Source organism: Panthera tigris, chromosome A3 (genome assembly GCF_018350195.1).
Source record: "Panthera tigris isolate Pti1 chromosome A3, P.tigris_Pti1_mat1.1, whole genome shotgun sequence".
Taxonomy (NCBI): domain Eukaryota; kingdom Metazoa; phylum Chordata; class Mammalia; order Carnivora; family Felidae; genus Panthera; species Panthera tigris.
Window position 1 is genome coordinate 89244649 of NC_056662.1, and position 24421 is coordinate 89269069.

The following is a 24421-nucleotide window of genomic DNA, read 5'->3' on the forward strand; positions in this document are numbered from 1 at the left end:
AGCTTGGGTTTCCAGATTCCTAAAGTACTTATGTTTCCTTAATCCTCCTATTATAGGATTCTCTTTTGAAGGCAGAAAAAACAAAGAAAAGTTTGCTCTGTTCTAAGTCACACTGTATCATAAAACTAAATATACTTCTTCATTTTTCTAATACAGTTCTTAGAGCATATTTTAGATATTAGAAAAAACTGAAGTACTTCACACTAAAACTTAGGTTAGAGGTTTAAAAGAGGATGTTCTAATCCCATTAATCTCTAATAATAGAATGCTATTAAAAAAGAAATCTTTGGGGTGCCTGGGTGGCTCAGTCGGTTGAGCGTCCGACTTCGGCTCAGGTCACGATCTCACGGTCCGTGAGTTCCAGCCCCGCGTCAGGCTCTGGGCTGATGGCTCGGAGCCTGGAGCCTACTTCCGATTCTGTGTCTCCCTCTCTCTCTGCCCCTCCCCCGTTCATGCTCTGTCTCTCTCTGTCTCAAAAATAAATAAATGTTTAAAAAAAAAAAAGAAATCTTTAAGACAAAATGGGGAATTAAAAAAATTTTTTTAAATATTCATTAAAAAATTTTTTAATGTTTTTATTTATTTTTGAGACAGAGACACAGAGCATGAGAGGAGGAAGGGCAGAGAAAGAGGGAGACACAGAATCCTTAGCCAGCTCTAGGCTCTGAGCTGTCAGCACAGAGCCTGACACGGGCTCAAACCTACGAACTGTGAGATCATTACCTCAGCCAAAGTTGGATGCTTAACTGACTGAGCCACCCAGGTGCCCCTGGGGAATATATTTTAGCAAGCAACTTATAAACACTTCAGGCCTCCTTGGGAATTTTGCCTTGAGATTAACTACTTGTGCCATTCCTTTTATCACTTATGCATATCACTTATGCAGTAACTGTAACAGGAACGTATAGGGGAGGCAAAGGGATTGTCCTTATTGGAAGGAAGATTAAGATAAAAATAATTGAAAATCATAGAAAGGTGGCATCTTTGGAGAAATACCTGTAGAATGTGGTTTTTAAAAGTCACACTTTTCAGTGAGATGATTGTTCTTAAAAACTTACAATAGTTTGTCATATAATGGAGAACACCTACTTTTTGCCAAGTATTGTGGCAGGCATTTAGTTGGATATATTGATGGTTTTCTGTGTTCTTATAATCACTGACAAATTATGATTTTTGCATTGCATTATCTCCAGTGTGTTTATGTTTTCTTTTCAGCTTGGAATCTGAAATTTAATCTGGCTCATGAGTGTGGCTACTCCATTTCAGAATTAAATGAAGCTGACAGGAAAAAAGTAGAAGAGATCAAAGCAGAGTTGTTCAGTCATGGGAGAACAGCTGACTTGTCCAAGGTATAAAAGAAATCTAGCAATGAAGAAAGAAAATGTGATAAAAGGGTGGTGGAGTTTGTATCTCTTACTTGGGCATTGATGACACCAGCTGAGTCATTAATAGTCTTTGGCTAAAGTGTTAGGCGTCTTATTTCTTCAAAGTTCCTATTTAAGGATTAGACTCAGTAGATTTTGATTAATTGCAAATTCATCTATTGAAAAAACTTATGTCCTTAGGAAAATAAGAATAGATTTGCTTTATCATTCGTATTTTCTCTTGAGGGTAATAGCTTGAAGTGCAGATAAAGTCCGGCCATTTTCAGATGTGTATTATCTACTTAAGAACATAAAGCTATACTAGCTTATGTAAAAATGATTTTCATTTTAATAGTATGTATTTTCATCCAATTATGAATTATTTCATACATAGTAAAGAATATATATGAAATGTATATAAAGAATAAAAGAAAAATATGAATAATTCCTGTCTATGGGCTAACTAGCTTGATAAATGGAATGTTACCAAATACCATAGAAGTCCTGTGTGTCCCCTCCCCAGTAACGTCTGTTACTTCCTATCCTGACATGTATTGATTTTTCTCTTGCTATTCAGTATGGTTTTGAATTCTTCAATAGATGGAGTCAACACGGTGCATGTTTTGAGAATTGCATTTTTCATATAGACTTGGGTTTTTGAGATTCTTCTTTGTAGATGTAGGTAGTTTTAGTTTATTCATTTTTAGTGCTGTAAGTATTCTAGTGTATGAATATATCATAGTGTGTCCTTTCTCTTGTGGATAGGGCATTTGGTCTACTTTTATTTGGCTTATTTCTTTTTTGGAAAAGTTTTTTAAAAGGATAAATTACATTGGATTTTAGACTTATGTATATGTTTGAGCTCATCACCACCATCCATCTCCAGAAACTCTTTTCATCCTGCAGGACTGAAACTTTGTACTTATAAAGGTTTCTCTCTATGGTAAGAATATGTTCAGTTTTGTAAGAAACCACCAAGCTGTATATAACTTTGAAAAAAAAATTTTTTTAATGTTTATTTATTTTTGAGAGAGAGAGAGAGACGCAGCGCGAGAAGGGAAGGGGCAGAGAGGGAGGGAGACACAGAATCCCAAGCAGGCTCCAGGCTCTGAGCTGTCAGCACAGAGCCCGATGCAGGCCTTGAACTCACGAACCGCAAGATTATGACCTGAGCCACCCAGGAGCCCCTAAACTGTGTATAACTTTGTATGTCAACTATACTTCAGTTCACACACACACACACACACACACACACACACACACTTAAATGGGAAAGAGAAAAAAAGAAACCACCAAACTGTCCCACAAAGTGGCTGTACCATTTTGTATTCCTGCCAACAATCAACAATGAATCAGAGTTCCTGTTGCTCCACATCCTTGTTAACATTTGGTATTGTTAGTGTTCTGGATTTTGCCCATTCTCGTAGGTGTATCCTACAACTTGCTATAATCACTTGTATCTTATAACTTGCTATAATTGCTTATTAGTTCCAGGTGTTTTTTTTGTTGATTCTTTCAGATTTTCTACACAGATGATGAGGTCATTTACAGTTTTATTTCTTCCTTCCCAGTCTGTATACCTTTTATTTCCTTTACTTGTTTTATTGCATTAGCTAGAAATTCCATTTTGATGTTGAAAAAGAGTGGAGAGACGGAATATTCTTAACTTGTTTTTGGTCTTTGTGGGAAAGCTTCTAGTTTCTTACCATGAAATACGAGGTTAGCTGTAGGTTTTCTGCCAATATGCTTTATCAAGTTGAGGAAGTTTCCTTCTGTTCTAGTTTACTAATAGTTTTTATCATGAATGGGTGTTGGATTTTGTCAAATTCTTTTTGTACATCTATTGATATAGTAGTCATTTTTCTTTTTTAGCCTGTTGATGTAATCATATTAATTGATTTTTGAATGATAAACCAGTCTTGCATACCTGGGATAAATTCCACTTGGTCATGGTGTATAATTCTTTTCATACTTTGTTGTATTCTATTTGTTAATATTTTATTGAGGATTTTTGCATTGATATTCATGAGAGATGAGTCTGTGTTTTGTTTTGGTTTTTTTCCCCTGTAGTGTCTTTGTCTGGTTGTGGTATTAGGGTAATGTTGGCCTCATAGAATGAATTGGGAAGTGTTTCTTTTGCTCCTGTCCTCTGAAAGAAATTATAAGGAATTGGTATAATTTTTCCTTAAATGTTTGGTAGAGTTCACCACTGAACCCAGGTGGGCCTAGCCCTTTTCTCTTTTGGAAGATTATTATTGATTCAATGTCTTTAATAAATAGATGCCCATTCAGAATGTCTTTTTGTGTGAGTTTTGGCAGATTGTGTCTCTCAAGAAATTGGTCCATTCCATCTAAGTTATCAAATCTATGGGTATGTGGTTGTTCATAGTATTCCTTTATTATCCTATTAATGTCAGTGGGATTTGCAGTGATATTACCTCTTTCCTTTATGATTTTAGTAATTTATGTCTTCTGTTTTTCTTTCTGGCTAGAAGCTTGTTGATTTTATTGGTCTTTCAAAGAAACAGCTTTTTGTTTTGTTCATTTTTCTGATTTTTCTGTCAATCAATTTCATTGATTTCTGCTTTCTTATTCTTTTTCTGTTTAATTTGGACTTAATTTGCTATTCTTTTTCTAGTTTCCTAATTTAGAAATGTGGGTTATTGATTTTAGATCTGTCTTCTTTTTTAGTATATACATTTAATGCTAAAAATTTCCTTCTATTCTGTGCTTTCCCTGCATCCCACAGGTTTTCCTAAGTTGTGTTTTCATTTTGAGTTAGTATGTTTTTAAGTTTTAGGTTAATATGTTTTTAAATTTTTCTTGATTCATGCTTTATTTAGAAGTAGGCTGTTTAATTTCCATGTATTTAGGGATTTTCCTGTTACCTTTCTTGCTTTGATTTCTAATTTAATTCCATTGTGGTCTAAGAGCAGACTTTATATGATTTTTATTCTTTTAAATTTGTTAAGATATGTTTTATGGCCCAGAATGTGGCCTGTCTTTGTGAATGTTCCATGTGAGCTTGAGAAATTGTGTACTGTGTTATTTTTGGCTGAAGTAATCTACAAATATCTATTATACCCAGTTGATATATGGTGTTGTTGAGCTTAACTGTGTCCTCACTGATTTGCTGATAGATGTATTCTTTTTTTTTTTTTTAAGTTTATTTTGAGAGAGAAAGAGAACATGCACACACATGTAAGCAGAGAGGGGCAGAGAGAGAGGAGAGAGAGAATCCCAAGCAGGCTCTGTGTTGTCAGGGCAGAGTCCAGTATGGGGTTCAGTCTCATGAATCATGAGATCATCACCTGAACTGAGATCAAGAATCAGATGCTCAACCAACTGAGCCACCCAGGCATCCCAACATCTGTTCATTTCTCATAGAGGATGTTGAAGTCTCCAACTATAATAATGGATTATATATTTCTATTTCTCCTTGCAGTTATGTCAGTTTTTGCCTTGTGTAGTCTAACACTTTGTTGTTTGGCACATATACATGAAAGATTGTTATGTCTTAGAGAAGTTTCCCCTTTGTCATTAGGTAATGCCCTTCTTTATCTGCGATAACTTTCTTTGCTTTGACGTCTGTTCTGTTTGAAATGAATACAGTATTCCTACTTTCTTTTGCTTTATTTTAGAATGGTATATTTTTCTCCATCCATTTACTTTTGATCTAATTTGTCTTTATATTTAAAGTGGCTTTCCTATAGACAACATGTAGTTGGATCTTGGTTTTTGATTCACTCTGACAATCTATGTCTTTTAATTAGTATATTTTCACTTGAAATAATTGATTTTCAAAGTGATTATTGGTATAGTTGGATTAATATCTACCATATTCACTACTATTTTTTTATTTGTTGCCCTTGTTCTTCATTCCAATTTTTGTCTCCCAGTCTTTCTGCCTTTTGTGGTTTTGAGTGTTTTTATATCATTATATTTTCTCTCATTTCTTAGCACATTAGTTACACTTTATTTTTTTTGTGGTTGCCTTAGAATTTGTAAAATATTTACAACTAATCCAAATTTATTTTCACATAACACTATACCACTTCAGGTAGTGTGAGTACCTTCTAATAACAAAATACAGTTGATCCTTGAATAGTGCAGCATTAGGGGAACCAACTCCCCACACAGTTGAAATTCTGCATATAACTTTGACTCCCCCAAAACTACTAATAGCCTACTGTTTACCAGAAACCTTATAGATAACATGGTTAACATATTTTGTATGGTATGTGTTTTATGTACTGTGTTTTTACAAGAAATGTAATCTAGAGAAAAGATCATTGTTACCATCATAAGGAAAATACATTTACAGTATTGTACTGTATTTATCAAATAAAATCAGTGTGTAAGTGGACCCATGCAATTCAAGGGTTAAATGTATTCCTGATTTGTCCCTCTCATCTCTTGTATCATGCTGTCATTCATTCATACATATATATACACACACATACACAAGCAACATTTTGAACAAACTGTTATCTGTGAGATCAGTTAAGAATAAGAGAAAAGTGCATATGTGTGTTCTTAACTGTGTCTTACTCCTTCTTTGATGTTCTTCCCTTTATGTAGATCCAAGTTTCTGATTTGTATTTTTCTTTTTTCTAAAGTACTTCTGTTAACATCTGTTGCGTGGCAGGTCTAATTTTTGTGTGTCTGGGAAAGCCTTTATTCCTCCTTCAGTTTCTTTTTCTTTTTGTTTTTCCTCAATTTTTAAATAGTCATTTATTTCCTAAATAACCCTTTGCTTTCTTTCTTTCCTTCTTTTTTTTTTTTTTGGTCTTTCCTATGTTAATATTTTCTTTTTTTTTTTTTAATATGAAATTTATTGTCAAATTGGTTTTCGTGCAACACCCAGTGCTCATCCCAACAGGTGCCTCCTTCAGTTTCAGGGATGACTTCATAGGGTATAGAATTCCAACTCTGTACTTTTTTTTCTTTAACACTTTAAATGTTTTATTCTTTTCTTGTTTGCATAATTTCCGAGGAGAAGTCAGATATAATTCTTTGTTCCTCTGTGGATAAGGTGGTTTTACCTTCTGTCTTCTTTCAGTTTTTTTTATCTTTGATTTTCTGTACTTTGAAAATGTTTTACCTAGGTAATTTGGGGCGGCATTTTTCCTGCTTTGTGTTCTGTGAACTTCCTAGATCTGTACTTTGTTGCCTGACATTAATTGGGAGGAAATTTTTAGTCATTGTTATTTCAAATATTTCTTCTGTCCCTTTCTTTTTTTCCTTCTGTTATTTCCATTGCTCATATGTTATACCTGTGATAGTTGTCCCAGAGTCCTTTGATGTCCTATTGTGTTGTTTGTTTTTTAGTAAAGTTTTTTAATGTTTTATTTTATTTTTGAGGGAGAGAGCGAGAGAGAGAGAGAGAGCGAGAATATGAATGAGTGGGGGAGGGGCAGAGAGAGAAGGAGACATAGAATCTGATGCAGGTTCCAGGGTCAAAGCTGTCAGCACAAAGCCTGATTTGGGGCTCAAACTCAAGAGCCACATGATAATGACCTGAACCAAAGTCGAATGCTTAACTGACTGAGCCACCCAGGCACCTATATTATTTACTTTTTTGAGTCTTTGTTTTCTTTGCTTTTTAATTTTGGCAGTTTTTGTTGAGATATCCTTGTGCTCAGGATTCTTTCTTTAGCCATGTCTGGTCTAGTAATAAGCCCATCAAAGGCATTCTTCATTTCTGTTAAAGTGTTCAACCTCTAACATTTCTTTTTCATTCTTTCTTAGGATTTCCATCTCCTTGCTTCTTACATTGTCCTTGTGTTCTTGTGTATCCATCAGAGCTCTTAGCATATTATCATCATTGTTTTAAATTTCTGGTCTGATAATGCCAGCATCCCGACATGTCTGGTTTTGATGCTTGCTTTTTCTTTTCAACTAGTTTTTTTGCTTTGTAGTGTGCTGTGTTGTGGGGCCTGTAGCTGGTGTATTTCATTAAGAATATGTAGATTATGACCTATGAATAAAGAGACATTAGCCATGCTCACAGGGCTGGCAGATAGCTTCCTCGGCATCCAAATTTCCACTTTGGGGAAGTGAAAAATCCCAGGGTCATTTTGATTGAAGATGCAGTTTTGGTACACTCACACAAAGGAAGTAAGGTCACAATATTTATTACTTACTGATCCCAGAAGCAGGGGTAGTGGTGGGTGGGTGTGGGTCAGGGCCAGGGCCGCTCAGTGAGCTCTGAGGAAAAGGCAGTCCTCTGTCTCAGGTCATGAGCAAGCAGGAGATAGAGAACAGGGTAGCAAGCACCTACTACCTATGAGGTGGTTGGGGCAGAGGTCACTAACTTTTCATGGGTTCAACTCTTAAGTAATTGTTTCAGAAAGATGCTTGAGGGAAACAAAGTGGGGACTTCTGGCGGGGAATCTCAAGCTCAGGTCCTTATCTAACTGTCCAGACTCTGGGTGTGAGCTGGGTTGTCATACTGTAAAATGCCTAGGCAGCAACTCAAAATAGCTTTTTTTCTCATCACAATTGACCCTGTGATGCCTAAGCATTAGTCTTTAGGGAAAACCATGGGCACTGTCCAGATGGTGGAGATGTTAAAAGCCACTGGCAGAGTTTTGGTCATCTGGCTCATGAAACATTTGAGCAAAGCAAAAATGCCGGTTAACGGTATCAGTAGACAAATGGTAATTTGAAATCCTGTCTGTAACCGTTCTCCCATTTGTCGGGGTCCGGTCAAGAAAATAAATCAAAGCCCATGGATAAGTTTAGGGTAAGTATTTGATTAAAAACTTGGGTAAGATTATGGAATACTTGTACCTGTTGGGCACCTTTTGTAAATTTGTCTAAATTTATCTGGAATTATTAATACATGTGCAGCAGGTGGTGCACTGTACAGTGTATACACCTTCCTTGACCAATAAGAAATTTAAAGCTAAATGCACATCCAAAACTCTGCACTAAAGAAGCATGTTGTTGTTGCATGAAGTCTAGGCTTTGGTGTAGCAGCCCAATGCATTTAGCCAGGGTGGCTGACAGATTGGTGTTTGCCTTAATGATTTGTTGTTGTGTGCCTAGTGGTGGTGTTTCCGCGAGGGATAGTAGCAGACCTATTTTCAGCATAATGAGGATGAATACTGAATGTTTTTGACATGAGAGGACAACGAGAGATGGTTTGGGGGTCTTATTTATTAGTTTGTAAGAGTTGTCCCAAGGTGACTGAGGTACATTGGTATGAACACATAGGACTCCCTGGGGACCAGCAAAGAGGCAAATGTGTTGGAGGTTGAGGGAAGAAATGCACGTATAGAGAACCATGTATGTGTGACAGCACCAGGGCACTGGACTTACAGTGGACACTCACTCTTTTATTGTGGAAGTTGGATCTCCCCCTGCATGATGGGCTGCAAGGCCCAAGACCGTGGGGATTGTGCTCTTTGTGGCAAGGTATGTGTTGTATTCATTCTTGTGGTGTTGGTGCCTGTGCAGATATGGGGAATTACAAAGGGCACCTGTGGAGGCTCCTGCCAGGTGCTACATACTGTACTGCGAAGTGTCGTGCATGGGAGCAGTCGAGTGTGGTAGAGAGTGGCCAGGCAAACTGCATACGTGTGTGGGATGTCTTTTGTTGGGCACATGAGGGCAGGGGTCAGTAAATTAGTCGGCTAGGCTACTGGGGAAAAAGTCTTTGTTGAGTTCAGTAACATGCCAAGCAATTACACTGGCTCAAAAAACGAGCCCTGGTTTCTGCCCATGGAATAAAAACAGTAAGACTGTTGGAGAGCTCGAAGGGAGGGTTGTGGAAACCTGAGTGGTGATAGTGGGAAAGGGTCTCCTTGGGGTGGTGTAGGGAAGTGACCGTATGGCTCTGGTCCTGTGACAGTGTGTGTGGGGGGGTGCTCTGGTGGTAGCATTTGCAGTCAGAGAGGGGTTCTTCCAACAGAAATTAAATTTCCTAACCTCCAGTAGGAAGCATAATGGGAACCAATCTAATGGGTGTGGTAAGAGCAAGGAACTAAGTGAAGTGTTTAAAGGAGCCTCTCTGTAAGTTTATGAGACTTGATAGATACCTTGACCTTTCAAGATTCAACTGAGGGCAGTCTGGCAGTTATAGTACTGCCTCACACCCAAGCAGCAAGCATTGTAGTAAGCAGGGGAGCCTTGAGGTAAACACATAAAATTTAAGTCTACAAAATACCACTCAAGGAGGACTTATCTTCCCAGTTGTCATCTCTGCTGTTGTGGAAGATTGTGGAGGTAGCATTTGGGATGAAGTTGTGTCCCGTGTCATCATGTACTAAGGTGTTGTTGTCTCTAGTGTTGTTTCAGTGGAGCGAGCCATCCCAGAGGAGGTTGATTGTTCCAGGTATCCACCCAGGAGGGGAATTGGGGCACACGGGAGTCTAACAGGGTCACATAGATTTGAGATGCCCTGATTAAGGTTTGCTTGCATCATCATGAGCAGTTACTGGTATCACAATTCTTAGTAGGCTTTGGGGGGGTTCTTGGGGAAGTGTACCTCACAAATGATTAGGCAGTGCTCTCCTCTGAGGCATAAGAGCTCTCCATCCATAAATAATAAAGGTGGGAGGCACATGTGTAGCCTTGGTTTAAAGAAAATTTAGTTGTGTGCTTCTGACAGTTTAATGTTTAGCCCTGTATTACTAGAGATAAATCCGAACTGCATAAGCTTATCAGCCAGTTAGGGTTGAAATTAGGACAGTGTTAGGACTGGTGACCTTTAAGCATTTGTGCCTTTGGTGCTGTTTAAGATAGCAGGCTTCAACCTCCTAGCTCTTTTCCACGCTTGGTGGCATTTCAGGTGCAGCCACTCTTGGGCCGACTCCAACACCTGTTGTCTTCCATCCTGGGGTGCAGTTGTGGATGAGTGCCATTCACTTCCAGCAGCTTTCTAGTGTTGCCTGTCTGGAATCAAGGAGAAGCCTCATGACCCATGTGGTACAAAAGGCACAGAGTAAGGCCAATAGTAGCAGGCAAAATCTGCATTTTATAGTTTTGTCCTTCTGACTGCTTCCTGAGAATATTATGGGGCCCTTGTGGATCAGCAGCTCATCGCTAGCCTCCTCCAGAGCGGGTAGGGCCAGGTGTTAGGATCATATCACCTGGATGTCGTCTAATATTGCTACTGTCAACCAACTGGAGTGCCTCTTCCCCCACTTTGAGTGCCATGCCATTCCTTCAGTGGGCCCAGGTGCAATTACTTCCATTTCCTGTGGGGAGGTATGGTTAGGAGAAATGAACCATCTACTGAAGCCACTGTTTTTGGAATTTCAGTTGGAATTTGAATATCAAGTGGGTAAGTATGGTCTAGTGGCAACATACAACGCATAGTCTGTGTTCTTCTGGGCCAGAACTGTTTATGACCAGGGGAGGTAGCCATCTGTTCTCAGGTCACCAGTGAATACTGGATGGTGAGATGATTGACATTTTAAATCTGTAATGTTGGAGAAAATGAAAACAATATTGTTCTGTAAGATAAAAGTATCAGGTTACCCTGTGATGATAACCATAGGCAGCATGGCCTGGTAAGCCTAGCTGGTATAAGGAGAGTGGTGTTCATATGTTCTAGAGTTTAAAATGTTTTAAAGTGCCTATAATAGCAAGGAAGTCCATTTAGGAGTCCATCTGCTGCCTTGTAACTTAAGGAGCAAGGATTTTAAAAGACCTTTGTGGTGTTGAATAATGACAGAGGTCTGTAGCTGCTATGGGAGATAAAAGTTTCATTAGATTCCCTGTTGGAAAGCCCAGTGCTATGTTGTATGGGCAGTAAAATGAGATCCTTGATCTGAGTCAGTGTTGTCTGGAGGGCTGAATGGGGGCAGGATAACTTAGAAAAGAAAGAGATTATATGCTCCATAGAGCTGTTCCTGGTGCCTGTAGCAAGCAGCAGGCTGGGAAAAGTATCTACACATGTAATAGCGAAATGTGTAGTGCCTGCTGACAGAGAGCGTGGCCCGGTGAAATCACCCTGCTAACAGCTTAAAGAGGCTATCTCCTTGCAGAACTTAAGCATGGCAGGGCAGTTTTCAGTGTTTGGTTTGGGAGCATAATTCACAATTAAAAATAGTGTGTTTTGCATGGTGTTTTGCAGGGGCGGAGGGCCCAGGCCATGGTGGCAGCAGTTCCCTCATGACCCAAAGAGATACAGTACCATTCAGACAGAGAATAAGGAGTATGGAAGTGGTGACTAAGAAAGACTGGAATGGTTGACAGTGGGGAAACTTGTTTTGTGGTAGTGGGTGGAACTGACAGAATTGTTGGTAAAAAGTCAGTGGTTGAGAGCCTCAAACCAGTGGTTGACCTGGGTTTGATCAAGGGCATGTGCCTTGGAGTTAGATGACTCTGGTGTGATAGTATTTATATGTGCTGAAACATGGGTAACCTTCATTGTGACTGATGCCAGGGCATTGACCCTCCAAATCTGGGGCATCCCAAATGGGACAGCCTTGAATGTGAAAATCACCTGTTGCCATTGGTCCAACCAAACGGCTAGTCTACTAGCAACTGCCCATTATTCAGTGAAAATATGGACAAGAGACTTGTCTGGGCAACTGTATGGCCATTTGTACCACCACAAGCTCCGTAAGCTAGCCAACCTTCACTTGCCATATTTGATAAGCATGGTACCACTGGCAGGGTGATAAACTGCCATTCTTCCAACAGGCTCCACGGCATACGGTGGTGGCGCTTTCACCCATGAAGAACACAGACTCCCATTCTCATTCCATCAGCTCTTCCCAGAGGCTACCTCACATCACCAGAAGCTTAGTCAGTGGGAGCACTGTTACCAGTTCCTCAAGGTCCATGGGCTGTAGGCTGAGGATCCAGGAAGCCACATCCTCCTGTAATGTGGAAAGATTTGCCACGTCAGATTTTGCCCATTGTAGAAGCTACTGTTTCTATTTTAGCAAAGAGGCATCTGTGACCATGTGGGCCATTATGGGCATCCCTTATGCATGATGTAATAGAAATGTGGGGTACACAGGAGAACAGGGTCTTCCTGTCGAGTTGCCTCTGTAACAAAGCCCAATAAGCAGTCAGAATTGATGTTCTAAGGGGTATAGCAGGCAGCTATGGAGGGCGGCCATCTGGTTTGGAAGCCAAAAGCAACCAGGAAAAGTCGTGTTTAGTCCATAGACTCCAGGATGCATAGTACATGCTGACTGTTGCCTCAACCTGGAAGGAAGAGCCGGGGGAACCAGGGGTAGGTCTTGACGAATTGACCTTTGTGTCAATTGTGAAGCTTGTTGTAGGGTTTCTCCCTGATAAAATGTAGAGGATTTGTGTGTGGCTGCATAAATGGTGCTAAGTGTGGTGGATGAGTGTGATATGTGAGCTTCCAAAATGTGAAGAAAGCTAAGTCATGTTGGGCTTGCCTTAGCAGGGTAGGAGGCTGAATCGTTAACACTTGATGTTTAACCACAAGTGGAATTCTTGGCCTTTAAGAGGCCAATTAATACCAAGAAATTTAACAGTTGTGGCTAGCCCTTGAATTTTATGTGGTGCAGCAGCCCGACCTCCATGTTGGAGGTGGGTTACCAGCTGTTTTAGGACCTTGTGCACCACGTCCTCCAAGGAATCCCAGATTAGAATGTCATCAATATAGTGCCAGACAGTTCAAGGGGACACTGTAAGGGCATCCAGGCCTTGCTGGCAAAGATTGTATGTAATGGTTGGGCTGTTAAGATAGCTCATAGGCAGCGGTGTAAAGGTATATTGGGTGCCTGTGGCTGGGATTTCTCAGTGATCGATACTAAATAAAACATATTTAGATGCCTCTGTTTTGGGTTAGGGCTAACTCTCTAAGCTCAACACTCTAACTACTGACATAGTAGACCAGCAACTGGCCTTCCCTATGGGCACGAATGTAGAGGAGTTCTCCTTGGCTCCCAGGTCCTGATAAGCCTGTACTTTCAGTTCCTGTTTGGGGAAAAGAGGCAGAATCCTACCTTCCTGGTTAGCTCACCTTGGCTCAGTGCTGGGACTTTGCATGTGATTATAACAAATCACCCCCAGACCTGACACCCAGTGGAGTCTTCTTTAGAGACTAATGGGAAACTTACCGCCTCAGACTAGTGCCTGCTAGTTGGTCTGTGCAGGAGAGTCTGACCTTTTATAGCACTGACCGTTTAGGCGGAGGATTCACAGCAATACCCAGCAGTAGCATAAAGCAGTGCCACAGACCACCAGCAAGCAGTTGTTCCTTCCCAGAGAGACTGAGTAGTTTGGGAGAGGAAGTTAGTGACCAAGTCTCAGCTAAAAGGCTCTATATGGGAGTATAGATTGTACCCACAATTCCATCCTGGTTGCCAGTTGTAGCTGGTGTATTAAATTAAGAATATGCAGATTATGACCTGCCAGATGAGGAGGGACAAGCCACCAATATAGGGCAGCAGGCATCCTGAACTCCCACTTTGGGGAAATGAAAATCCCAGGGTCATTTTGATTGCATATGGCAGTTTTACACTCACACAAAAGAAGGAAGATTACAAGATTTATTACTTAGAGATCCCAGAAGTGGGGGTGAGGATGGGGAAGGCACTCGGTAAGCTGGGGGGAAGGGCATTCCTCCATCCTGAATCATGAGTGAGCAGGAGATAGACAGGAGGGTAGTAGACACCTATTATTTATAAGGTAGTTGGAGCAGAGATCACTAACTTTTCATGAGCTCAACTATAAGTGGTTATTATAAAAGATGTCTGAGGGAAACACAGTGGTGACTTTTGGTGGAGAATCCTAAAGCTCAAGTCCTTGTTTGACTGTCCAGACTCTGGGCATGAGTAAGGTTGTCCTACTGTAAAATGCCTAGGCAGCGAGTCAAAATAGCTGTTTTCTCATCATATATGCCTTGTATTTTTTTCTTCATAGGTAGACATAATGTATCAGGTAAAAGGAACTGTTGTAAGTAGACCTTTAGAAATGCGTGGTAAGGCATGTGGAAAGGGTAAGCATTCTGTAGTTCTATGATGAGATTCAGTCTTTTAGTGAGCCTCTACTTCTGAACTGTGATTTAAACATTTCTCAGCATTTTTTTTTTTTTTTTTTTTTTTAAATTCCTCTTAGGTAGTACAGAATGGCCAGAGTGGTGTGGAGGGTGTATTCCTCTTCTCCCATGTGGAATACTTGAGCTAACTAGACCTGGGGATTTTCTTTTCACCCATGTCAGTTAGGCTCTGATGATACCAGCACATTAAGCTCTGGTTCATTCTTCTGAGTGCAGGCCTTGTGAAGAACAGAATGGTCTGGCATATTTCAGAATGGTTCCTTTTCTCTTCTCGAAAGCAGGCAGGGATTTTTCTCCAATATTTGTTGTGAGAACCTGGTCAGTCTCCTGGCGGTAACACGCACAAAAGTGTTACGGTATCTCTGTGCCTGGTTTCCCCTGGACTTTTTAACTCTCAGACTTGTCCACACTGAGCCTCCAGCAATTCATCAGCTGTTCAGGTTTTCCTACCCCACCACTGGTTTCCACAGTGGTTTCTGCTCAGTGGTCTCTACTTCTGTAAGCCTGGACTCCCTGTATTTGCCTGTTTTCCTGGGGGCAGTGGTTTTTCTTATGTCAGTACTTTCCTTATGGATCCAAGAAGAGTTGTTTGTTTTTCAGTCTGTTGTTGGGACACAGTGGTGACTTTTAAGATTCTTACACTTGGAACCAAAAACCAGAAGACCCTGAGATAACCTTCTATCAACCTTTTGGTATATTTATAACAAAAAGTTGGGGAAAACCATACCAGATTCATATGTTTAAATGGGTGAGTCTTTGAAACTGTCGAATAATGGGCAGTTCCCATTCTCTAATGCATAAAAGAAAATAAAAATTTTGCAGTTTACTTGAGAATACTGATACTTGGGAATGTTGACACAAAAATTTCAGACTCCTCAAAAAAGAAAATTATGAGAGAGTCTAGGACAGCAGTTGTAATGTCTCTTCTTTCATTTCCAATCTTATTTACTTGAGTTTTCTCTTTTTTTCTGTGGTGTAGCTAAAGGTTTGTTAATTTTTTTTTATCTTTTCAAATAGCCAACTGTTAGTTTCATTGATTTTTTTTTCTTTTGTTTTTGTGCTATTTGATTTATTTCTGCTCTAATTTTTATTAGTTTCATCCTTCTGCTAACTTTGGGATTTGTTGTTTTTTTCCTAGTTTCTTGAGGCACAAATTTAGGTTCTTTATCTGATAAAGAATAAATTCTTTATTTTTTTAAATATAGTCTTTTATAACTATAAACTTTCCTTTTAGTAATCCCATTCGTTTTAGTGTGTTGTGTTTTTGTTACTTGTCTCAAGATATTTTCTAATTTCTCTTTTGATTTCTTCTTTGACCCATCGAGTGTGCAGGAGTACATTGTTTAATTTCTACATATTTGTAAATTTTCTGGTTTTCCTTCTCTCATTGAGTTCTGGTTTCATTCCATTGTGGTCAGAAAAGATACTTGGTATGATATTAGTCTTCTTGAATTAGTTAAACCTTGTTAATTTGACCACATGTGTCATCTCTCCTGAGGAATGTTCCATGTGCACTTGAGAAGTCGGTATATTTTGCTGCTATTGGGTTTAGTTATCTATCTATGTCTATTAGGATCATTTAGTCTATGATATTGTTCAAGTCCTTTGTTTCTTTATTGAGTTTTCTGTCTGGATGTTCTGTCCATTATTAAAAGTGGGGTACTGAAGCTTGCTACTATTTTTACTACTATGTAATTCTTAACCTCAATTCTTAAAATCTTTGCTTTATATATTTAGGTGCCCTGTTGCTGGGTATATGTACATAATGTTTATTTTTTCTGTGTGAATTGACCCTTTTGTCATTATATAATGACCTTTGTCTCTTATGACAATTTTTGACTTAAATTCTGTTTTGTCTGATATTAGCATAGTTTCAATTATGTAAGATGAACAAGTTCTACAGATCTAGTTTACAACATAGTGCCTATAGTTAACAATGCTCTGTTGCACACTTAAAAAAGGGATGTACTTTTGTCAAGAGGGTACATCTCATATACCACAATAAAAAATGTATATATAAAAAAGAATTTTGTGTGAAAAATATAGATGTAAAAATGTTTAAAGTAAGTATTAATATCTGGTTCAGTATCATGTTTTTTAAAATAGCATATCATGAGCAAGTAGGACTTAATCTAGCAAAGCAGTATTAGGTAATTTATAAACATATATGTTTACATTAGTAGGAAAATCACAATTATTTCATAGGCTCCAAATAGGTATTTGGGAATAAAAGTAAAAAGTGAAAATCTGTTCCCAATTAAAAATATTTCTGTAAATTAGAGTAGAAGAACAATGCCTCAATATGATGAAGAATATGTATTTGAAAATAGCAGTTGGCATAATCAAAGGTCAAATACTTTTTTATGCACATAAAACATTTGTGAATGATGTTACCAAAAATGGTGAACTAGGGAACTTTAGGGCTCCATTCCTGCACAGAAAAGTCTAATAGGCTAGGAACATTTGTCAGAGTCAACTTTTGCAGAACTCTTGACTCTAGTCAAAATTTTAGAAGTAAACCAGGAACAATTACTGAAGTAAAGAGCTGTTGCACTTCAGTACGAGAGTGCTGTGATATCTTAAATTGCCCACCTGCCATCCCTCAGTTTAGGGTAGCTTTTAGTGTGGGTTAGTATTTACAAAGGACACAATACAAACCTTTCTCTTTCTTTCTTTTTTTATAATTTTTATTTTTGAGAGAGAGAGAGAGAGCAAGTGAGTGGGGGAGAGGGGGAGAGGGAAGGGGCAGAGAGAGAGAGGGAGAGAATCCCAAGCAGGGAGAGAATCCCTGACACAGGGCTTGGTCCCACGACCCTGGGATCATGACCTGAACCACAATCAAGAGTCGGATGCTCAAATGACTGAACCACCCAGGTGCCCCATACAAACCTTTTTCTTTTTTTTAAATTTTTTTTTTAATGTTTTTATTTATTTTTGAGACAGAGAGCATGAGCAGGGGAGGGGCAGAGAGAGAGGGAGGCACAGAATCGAAGCAGGCTCCAGGCTCCGAGCCGTCAGCACAGAGCCCGACGTGGGGCTTGAACCACGAACCGTGAGATCATGACCTGAGCCAAAGTCGGACGCTTAACTGACTGAGCCACCCAGGCGCCCCCAAACCTTTTTCTTAAAAAATTATTGTGAAGTGTCTTAACCTGTCTGTCTCCCTGAAGGACCTAATTAAGAGCTTTCACAGGGCAGAGGCAGCTTCTCTGTCAATGTTTGTCAAAAACATCTGATGTCTGAGTATTGGCTGTAGCATCCTGGGCCTAGGGATATCTGGGTAAATAATAAGGCACACTGAAAAGCTTGGGAAGGAAGTTCTTGACAAAGGGGAATACTTGTCGGGGGGGAAAGGACTTTTAAAGGCTCCCACTTATTTTGGGGAATTGAAAAGGCCATGTGTATGCCCAGGGCTGGACTCATTCTCAGAAAGGGCCTAAGAAGACCCTAAACTTTAATTTTTAGCTAACCTTTCAGGCTTTGTGTTGGTGCAGGAGAGAATTGGAGTGTGAAGCAGCATTGTAAATAACATGGCTAAGTATTGAAAACGTGCCCTACCATGGAGAAAATCAGAAAAGACTAGTAGAGGTTTTTCTCTCTTTCAGTTTTTTATTTTGAAGTCCAATTTATACTTCTCCTTTATTGCTTGTGCTTTTGGTGTCTTATTAAGAAATCATGGCATAACTCAGAACTACAAAGATTTGTTGTTTTCTTCAAAGATATTTAGTTTTAGTTCTTATATTTAGATCTCTGATATCTTTTGAGGCAATATAAAATTTATCTTTGAAACTTCTGGTAATACATATAATACAAAATTTGCCATCTTAACTATTTTTAAGTGTGCAATTGTGTTAGCAATAGTCACACTGTGGTACAACTAATCTCCAGAACTCTTCTTGTAAAACTGAAACTATATCCATTAAACCATAGCTCCTCATTCCCTTTTTTCCTCACCCGCTGGCAACCACCGTTCTAATTTCTGTCTCCATGAATTTGACTCCTTTAGGTGTCTCATAGAAGTGTGATCATACAGTATTTGTTTGTGACTGGCTTACATCACTTAGCATTATATCCTCAAGCAAGGTTCATCCATGTTGTAGCATGTGTGAGTTTCTTTTTGAAGGCTGAATAATATTCCATTATATGGCTATACCACATTTTGTTTATCCATTTATCATCCATCAGTGGACACTTGAGTTGCTTCCACCTTTTGGTTTTTATGAATAGTGCTGCTGTGAATATGAGTGTACAAATATCTCCTTGAGACCCTGCATTTTAATTTTTTTGGGTATAGACCCAGAAGTAGAATTGCTGGGTCATATGGTCATTCTATTTTTAAGTTTTTGTGGAACTGTCCTATTGTTTATCCACAGCAGCTACACCATTTTACATTCCCACCACCAGTGCATAAAGATCCTTGTTTTTCCACATCTTCTCCAACCCTTGTTAGTTTTTTTTTTTTAATTTTTGTTTTGTTTCCTACAGGTGTAAAGTGATATCTCATTGCTTTTGATTTGCATTTCTCTGATGATTAATTATGTTCAGCGTATTTTCATGTACTTGTTGGCCAGTTGTATATCTTCTTTGGAACATTGTTCAAGATGTTTGCCCATTTTTGAAATGGCTTTTTTTCTTTTTGAGTTGGAAGAGTTCTTTATATATTCTAGATGTTAACCCCTTATCAGATACATGATTTGAAAATATTTTATTCCATTTTGTAGGTTGCTATCTTATTCTGTTGATTGTATACTTTGATGCACAAAAGTTTTAAATTTAATATACATTTTATGTTTTATATAATTTATATATTTTATGTAATTATATATTTATATTTTTATATATACAATCTATATACTTTTACTTGTGCTGCCTGTAGCTGTAACGACCATTTTTTGGAGACCATTTTTATGTATGGAAGTGAAAAGACTATTATTTTCCCATGAATTTTCTTGACCCCTTTGTTGAAGATCAGGTCACCCTAAATATTAGTGTCTTTTTATGGACTATCAGTTCTTTTCCCTTGATCTCTATCCTGTGCCAGTACTACCCTGTTTTGCTTACTCTACCTGTATAGTAAGTTTGAAATCAGAAAATGAGTCCTCCTACTTTGCTCATCATTTTCAAGATTGGTTTGGCTACTAATGGAGTGTTCTGTAAAATTGTAATGTATGGATTGTTGGGAGGAAGGAATGAATATCTTTTGGTAAGTATAAATCTAATCATGCTCAGTTTTAAGAGGCTGGACCAAATTTGTGTTTCTCAGAAGCTTAGAAAAATTTATTTCCTAATGATATGTCAGGTGGTGTCAGGGTTATAAGAAGCCATGGAATAGAAATAGCATTTTTAAAGTGTTAGTTTTGTCCAGTGGTGTTTAATTAATTTATGGGCATTTAAAAAAATTGAACATTTTATTTTGAAATAATTGTTGATTCACATGTAATAGTAAGAAATAATACAAAAATAATGCTTTTACCCTTTACCCAGTTTCCACCAATGGTAACATCTTGCGTATCTGTAATAATACATCACAACCAGATACTTAGTCAAGATACTTAACATTTACATCACCACATGGGTCCCTTACATTGCCCTGTAATAGCTACATCCACTTCTCTCTTGCCCTCACCCCTTCCTTAACCCCTAGCAATCATTAATCTGGTTGCCATTTCTATAGTTTTGTCACTTCAACAGTGTTGTATAAATGAAATCACACAGTATGCAACCATTTAGTATTGGCTTTTTTCACTCAGCATAATTCTCTGGAGAATATCCAGGTTGTTGTGTTTATCAATAATCTGTTCCTTTTTATTAATGTGTAGTATTCCATGATATGGATGTACCACAGTTTGTTTAAATATTTACCTATTGAATGATATCTTGGTTGTTTTCCACTTGTTGGCTCTTACAAATAAAGCTACTGTAAACGTTCATGTGCAGGTTTTTAGTGAAAATAAGTCTTTGTTTCTGTGGAATATATGCCCAGAAGAGCTATTGCTGGGTCATATGGTAGTTATATAATATATGTTCAGTTTTTTGAGAAACTGCCAGACCATGTCCCAGGGTGGTTGTACTCCCAACAGTATGTGTGAATAGTATGTGATACCTTATTTGAGTATAGTTGACACAATGCTATAGTAGTTAAAGGTGTACAACATAGTGATTTAACAAGTTTAAATGTTATGCTGTGCTCATCACAAGTATAGCTACCATCTGTCACCATATGTTATTAAAGTGTCATTGACTATATTCCATATGCTGTACCTTTTATTCTTGTGACTTAATTCATTCCATAACTGGAAGCTAGTATCTCCTACCCCTCTTCATTCCGGCAACTATGAGTTTGTTCTCTGTGTTTATATGTCTGACTGCTTTTTGTTTATTCATTAATTTGTTTATTTTTAGATTCCACATGTGAGTGAAACCATATGGTATTTATCTTTTTCAGCCTGACTTATTTCAGTTAGCATAATACCCTCTTGGTCTGTCCATGTTGTAAAGAATGGCATGATCTTGTCCATTTTTGTGGCTGCCTAATACTCGACTGTGGGTGTGTGTACACACACCACTTCTTCCTTATCCACTCGTCTATCAATGGATTTTTAGGTTGCTTGCATATCTGGGCTGTTGTAAATACTGCACTAAACATAGGGGTGCCTATATCTTTTCAAATTAGTGTTTCTATATTCTTTGGGTAAAGATTCAGTAGTGGAGTTATGGATCATATGGTAATTCTTAATTTTTTAAGGAACCTCTATACTCTTTTCTACAGTGGCTGCACCAATTTGCGTTCCCACCAGTAGTTCCCTTTTCTCCACATCCTTGCCAACATTTGTTGTTTCTTGTGTTTTTGATTTTAGCCATTCTGACAGGTATCTAGTAATATCTCTGTATGGTTTAAATTTGCATTTTCCTGATGATTAATGATGGTGAGTATCTTTTCATGTGTTTGCTGGCCATTTGTATGTCTTCTTTGGAAAAAATGGCTATTTAAGTCCTCTGCCTATTTTTTAATTGTATTATTTGTTTTTTGTGTTGAATTGTATGTGTTCTTTATATTTTTTGGATATTAACCCCTTATCAGCTATGTCATTTGCAACTATCTTCTCCTATTCAGTAGGTGATTTTATTTATTTTGTTGATGGTTTCCTTAGCTGTGTAAAATCTATATTTTGGTGTCATCTCAATAGTTTAATTTTGGTTTTATTTCCCTTGCCAGAGGAGACATATCTAGAAAAATGTTTCTATGGCCAGTGTCAAAGAAATTACTGACTATGTTTTCTTCTAGGAATTTTATGGTTTAGGTCTAACAATTAGGTCTTTAATCCATTTTGAGTTTATCTTTGTGAATGGTATAAGAGTGTTTCAGTTTGATTTTTTTACCTGTGGCTGTCCAGTTTTTCCAACATCAGTTGTTGAAGAAATTGTCTTTTCTCCATTGGATACTCTGGCCTTCTTTGTTACAGATTAATTGACCTTGAAAGCACAGATTTATTTCTGGACTCTCTATTCTGTTCTATTTATCTGTGTGTGTCTTTTTTGTGCCAGTACCACACTGTTTTGATTAGCATAGCTTTGTACTATATCTTGAGATCTGGGATTGTGATACCTCCAGCTTTGTTCTTTTTCAAGATTGATTTGGCTATTTGGGGTCTTTTGTGGTTACATGCAAATTTTAGGATTGTTCTAGTTCTATGAAAAATGTTATTGGTATTTTGATAGGGATTGCATTAAATCTGTAAATTGCTTTGGGTAATATGGACGTTTTAACAGTATTGGTACATCTGATCTATGAATATGGAATACCTTTCCATTTGTGTCATCTTCACTTTCTTTCAGTGTTTTTATAGCTTTCAGAATTTGGGTCTTGGGTAAGCAGAGAAGTAGGGGGACTGGGATGTTCCTTCTCCCTCAAACACAACTGTATTGAGGTCAGAACACTTGGAACACCCAGGAACTCAATCTTGGGAGTGACAAAAATCTCCACAGGTGGACGGAGACAGCTTGGTGGGACAGACGTGCATGTAGAATTGGGGGTGATAAAACAGCATAGGCATGGAGAGGAGGGAACACCTTCTGTGGAGAGACAAAAGGAAGAGAAAGACAGAGAGGCTGAGGATTGTGGTATTGTGTTCGTACAAGAGAAAAACCTCTCTGGACCATGGACTGGGGAAAGAGAAATATGGAGAGTGCCAGTTTCTACTTTGCAAACAGCCTTAGGAACTGAAGATTGGAGCTTTCAAAAGTGCACGAATTTCTCTGGACTGAAGCCTCTGCCTAGTGGGGAGGGAGGCAGCCCTAGGGTGTGGTAGTGATCTCAGGGGCACACTGGGAGAGAACAGTCCCCTTCCTTGAGTACTGTGTGAAGAGGGTTTATTGCCCCCACAACGGGCACCAGCCAAAAGCCCTTTATCAGCAAGGCGGAGTGCCCCTACACCAGAACAGAATGCATGTGGTTCAGGGTCCCTTAAAACATCGGGTTTTGAATCCCAGCTGAGTGCCTAGGAGGCACGGGAGAACAGTGGAGGTGGGACCCACTTATACCAAACTGTGCCTCTCTGTGCCTGCTAACTGCTTATCTACCTGACACAGACTGACACTGAATAAACCAGATGGCCTCTCCTCCTGACCAGCACAGCCACCGGTCCCAGGCACCAACAGACAACTCTTCTGTGGTTTTGTATGTTAGTCATTCTCTTTTTTTTCCCCTCTTCTTCTTTTTCTTTCTACCATCTTCTTTTTTTTTCCTTTGGAAACAGGCTCATAGTTTCTGATTTGATTTTATATATCTTTCTTTCTTTCTTTCTTTCTTTCTTTCTTTCTTTCTTTCTTTCAGCATTTTTTACTCTATTCTTTTTACACCTTTTCTGTATCTCCTTTATTTTCCTCTCTCTCTCTGGATTAAGCCTTATAGTTTCTTTGATTCTCTGCTTGTCTTTTTTTTTTTTTCCCCCCTTTCATTTTTCTCTTTGTATGGGATCAGGTTCTTTGCCCTTTTCTTTTTTTCAAGGTTGCTTCAACAAACAAATCAAAACACACCTGATTGAAGGTCCAAACGATCCACTACTATGAGCAAGGAGGGGCTTTGTAGAGGACTGACCAGTGGGATAGAGCAGCCAGATATGCAGCAATAGAGGGCATTCAACATGCTCCAAAAACACATCCTGAAATGTCAGGGCCTTTTTAATATAGTAGTACTCACAGGTGCAGGACACGTAACAAAGTATTAAAGCACGTAAAAGAAGCCTAGCCAAAATGATGAAATGGAAAAATTCTCCTCAAAAGAAATTTTGGGAAGAAATGACAGAATTGCTCCAAAAAGATATAAACACTATATCTGAATGAGAATTTAGAATAACAGTCATAAGACTAATAGCTGGGCTTGACAAAAGCATAGAAGAGAATCTGTTGCTACAGAGATCAAAGACCTAAGACATAGTCATGAGGAATTAAATGTTATAAATGAGATGCACAATAAACTAGATACAGCGACAGCAAGGATGGAAGAAGCAGAGGAGAGAATTGGTGAAATAGAAGATAAAATTATAGAAAATGATGAATCTGAAAAAAAGAGGGAAAGGAAATTACTAGATCACAAGGAGAATTAGAGACCTAAGTGATTCAATGAAATGAAATAATATTTGTATCATAGGAGTTCCAGAAAAAGAAGAGAGAAAGGGGCAGAAGATTTTATTTGAACAAATAATAGCTGAGAACTTAACTTCCCTGATCTGGCAAAGGAAATAGGCATCCAAGTCTAAGAGGCACAGAGAATTACCTTCAAAATCAACAGAAACAGGTCAACACCATGACATATCATAGTGAAACTGGCAAAATACAAGATAAAGAGAGAATTCTGAAAGCAGCTTCAGGACAAATATGGTCCTTAACCTACAAGGGTAGTCACGTAAGGGTAGTAGCAGACCTGTCCACTGAAACTTGGCAGGCCAGAAGAGAGTGGTAGGAAATATTCAATGTGATGAATAGGAAAAATATGCAGTGAAGACTCTTTTATCCAGCAAGGCTGTCATTCAGAAAAGAAGGAGAGATAAAGGCTTTC

General features: G+C 38.5%; 1 protein-coding gene across 1 annotated transcript in view; it reads left to right on the plus strand.

Moving 5' to 3' along the window:
- Window positions 1-24421, plus strand: part of ALMS1 (ALMS1 centrosome and basal body associated protein) — a 223181-nt gene that overhangs the window by 67050 nt on the left and 131710 nt on the right. Inside the window, exon 10 of the mRNA XM_042981739.1 lies at window positions 1216-1349. Coding sequence (XP_042837673.1) covers window positions 1216-1349 — 134 coding nt within the window. The remainder of the gene's footprint in view (window positions 1-1215; window positions 1350-24421) is intronic.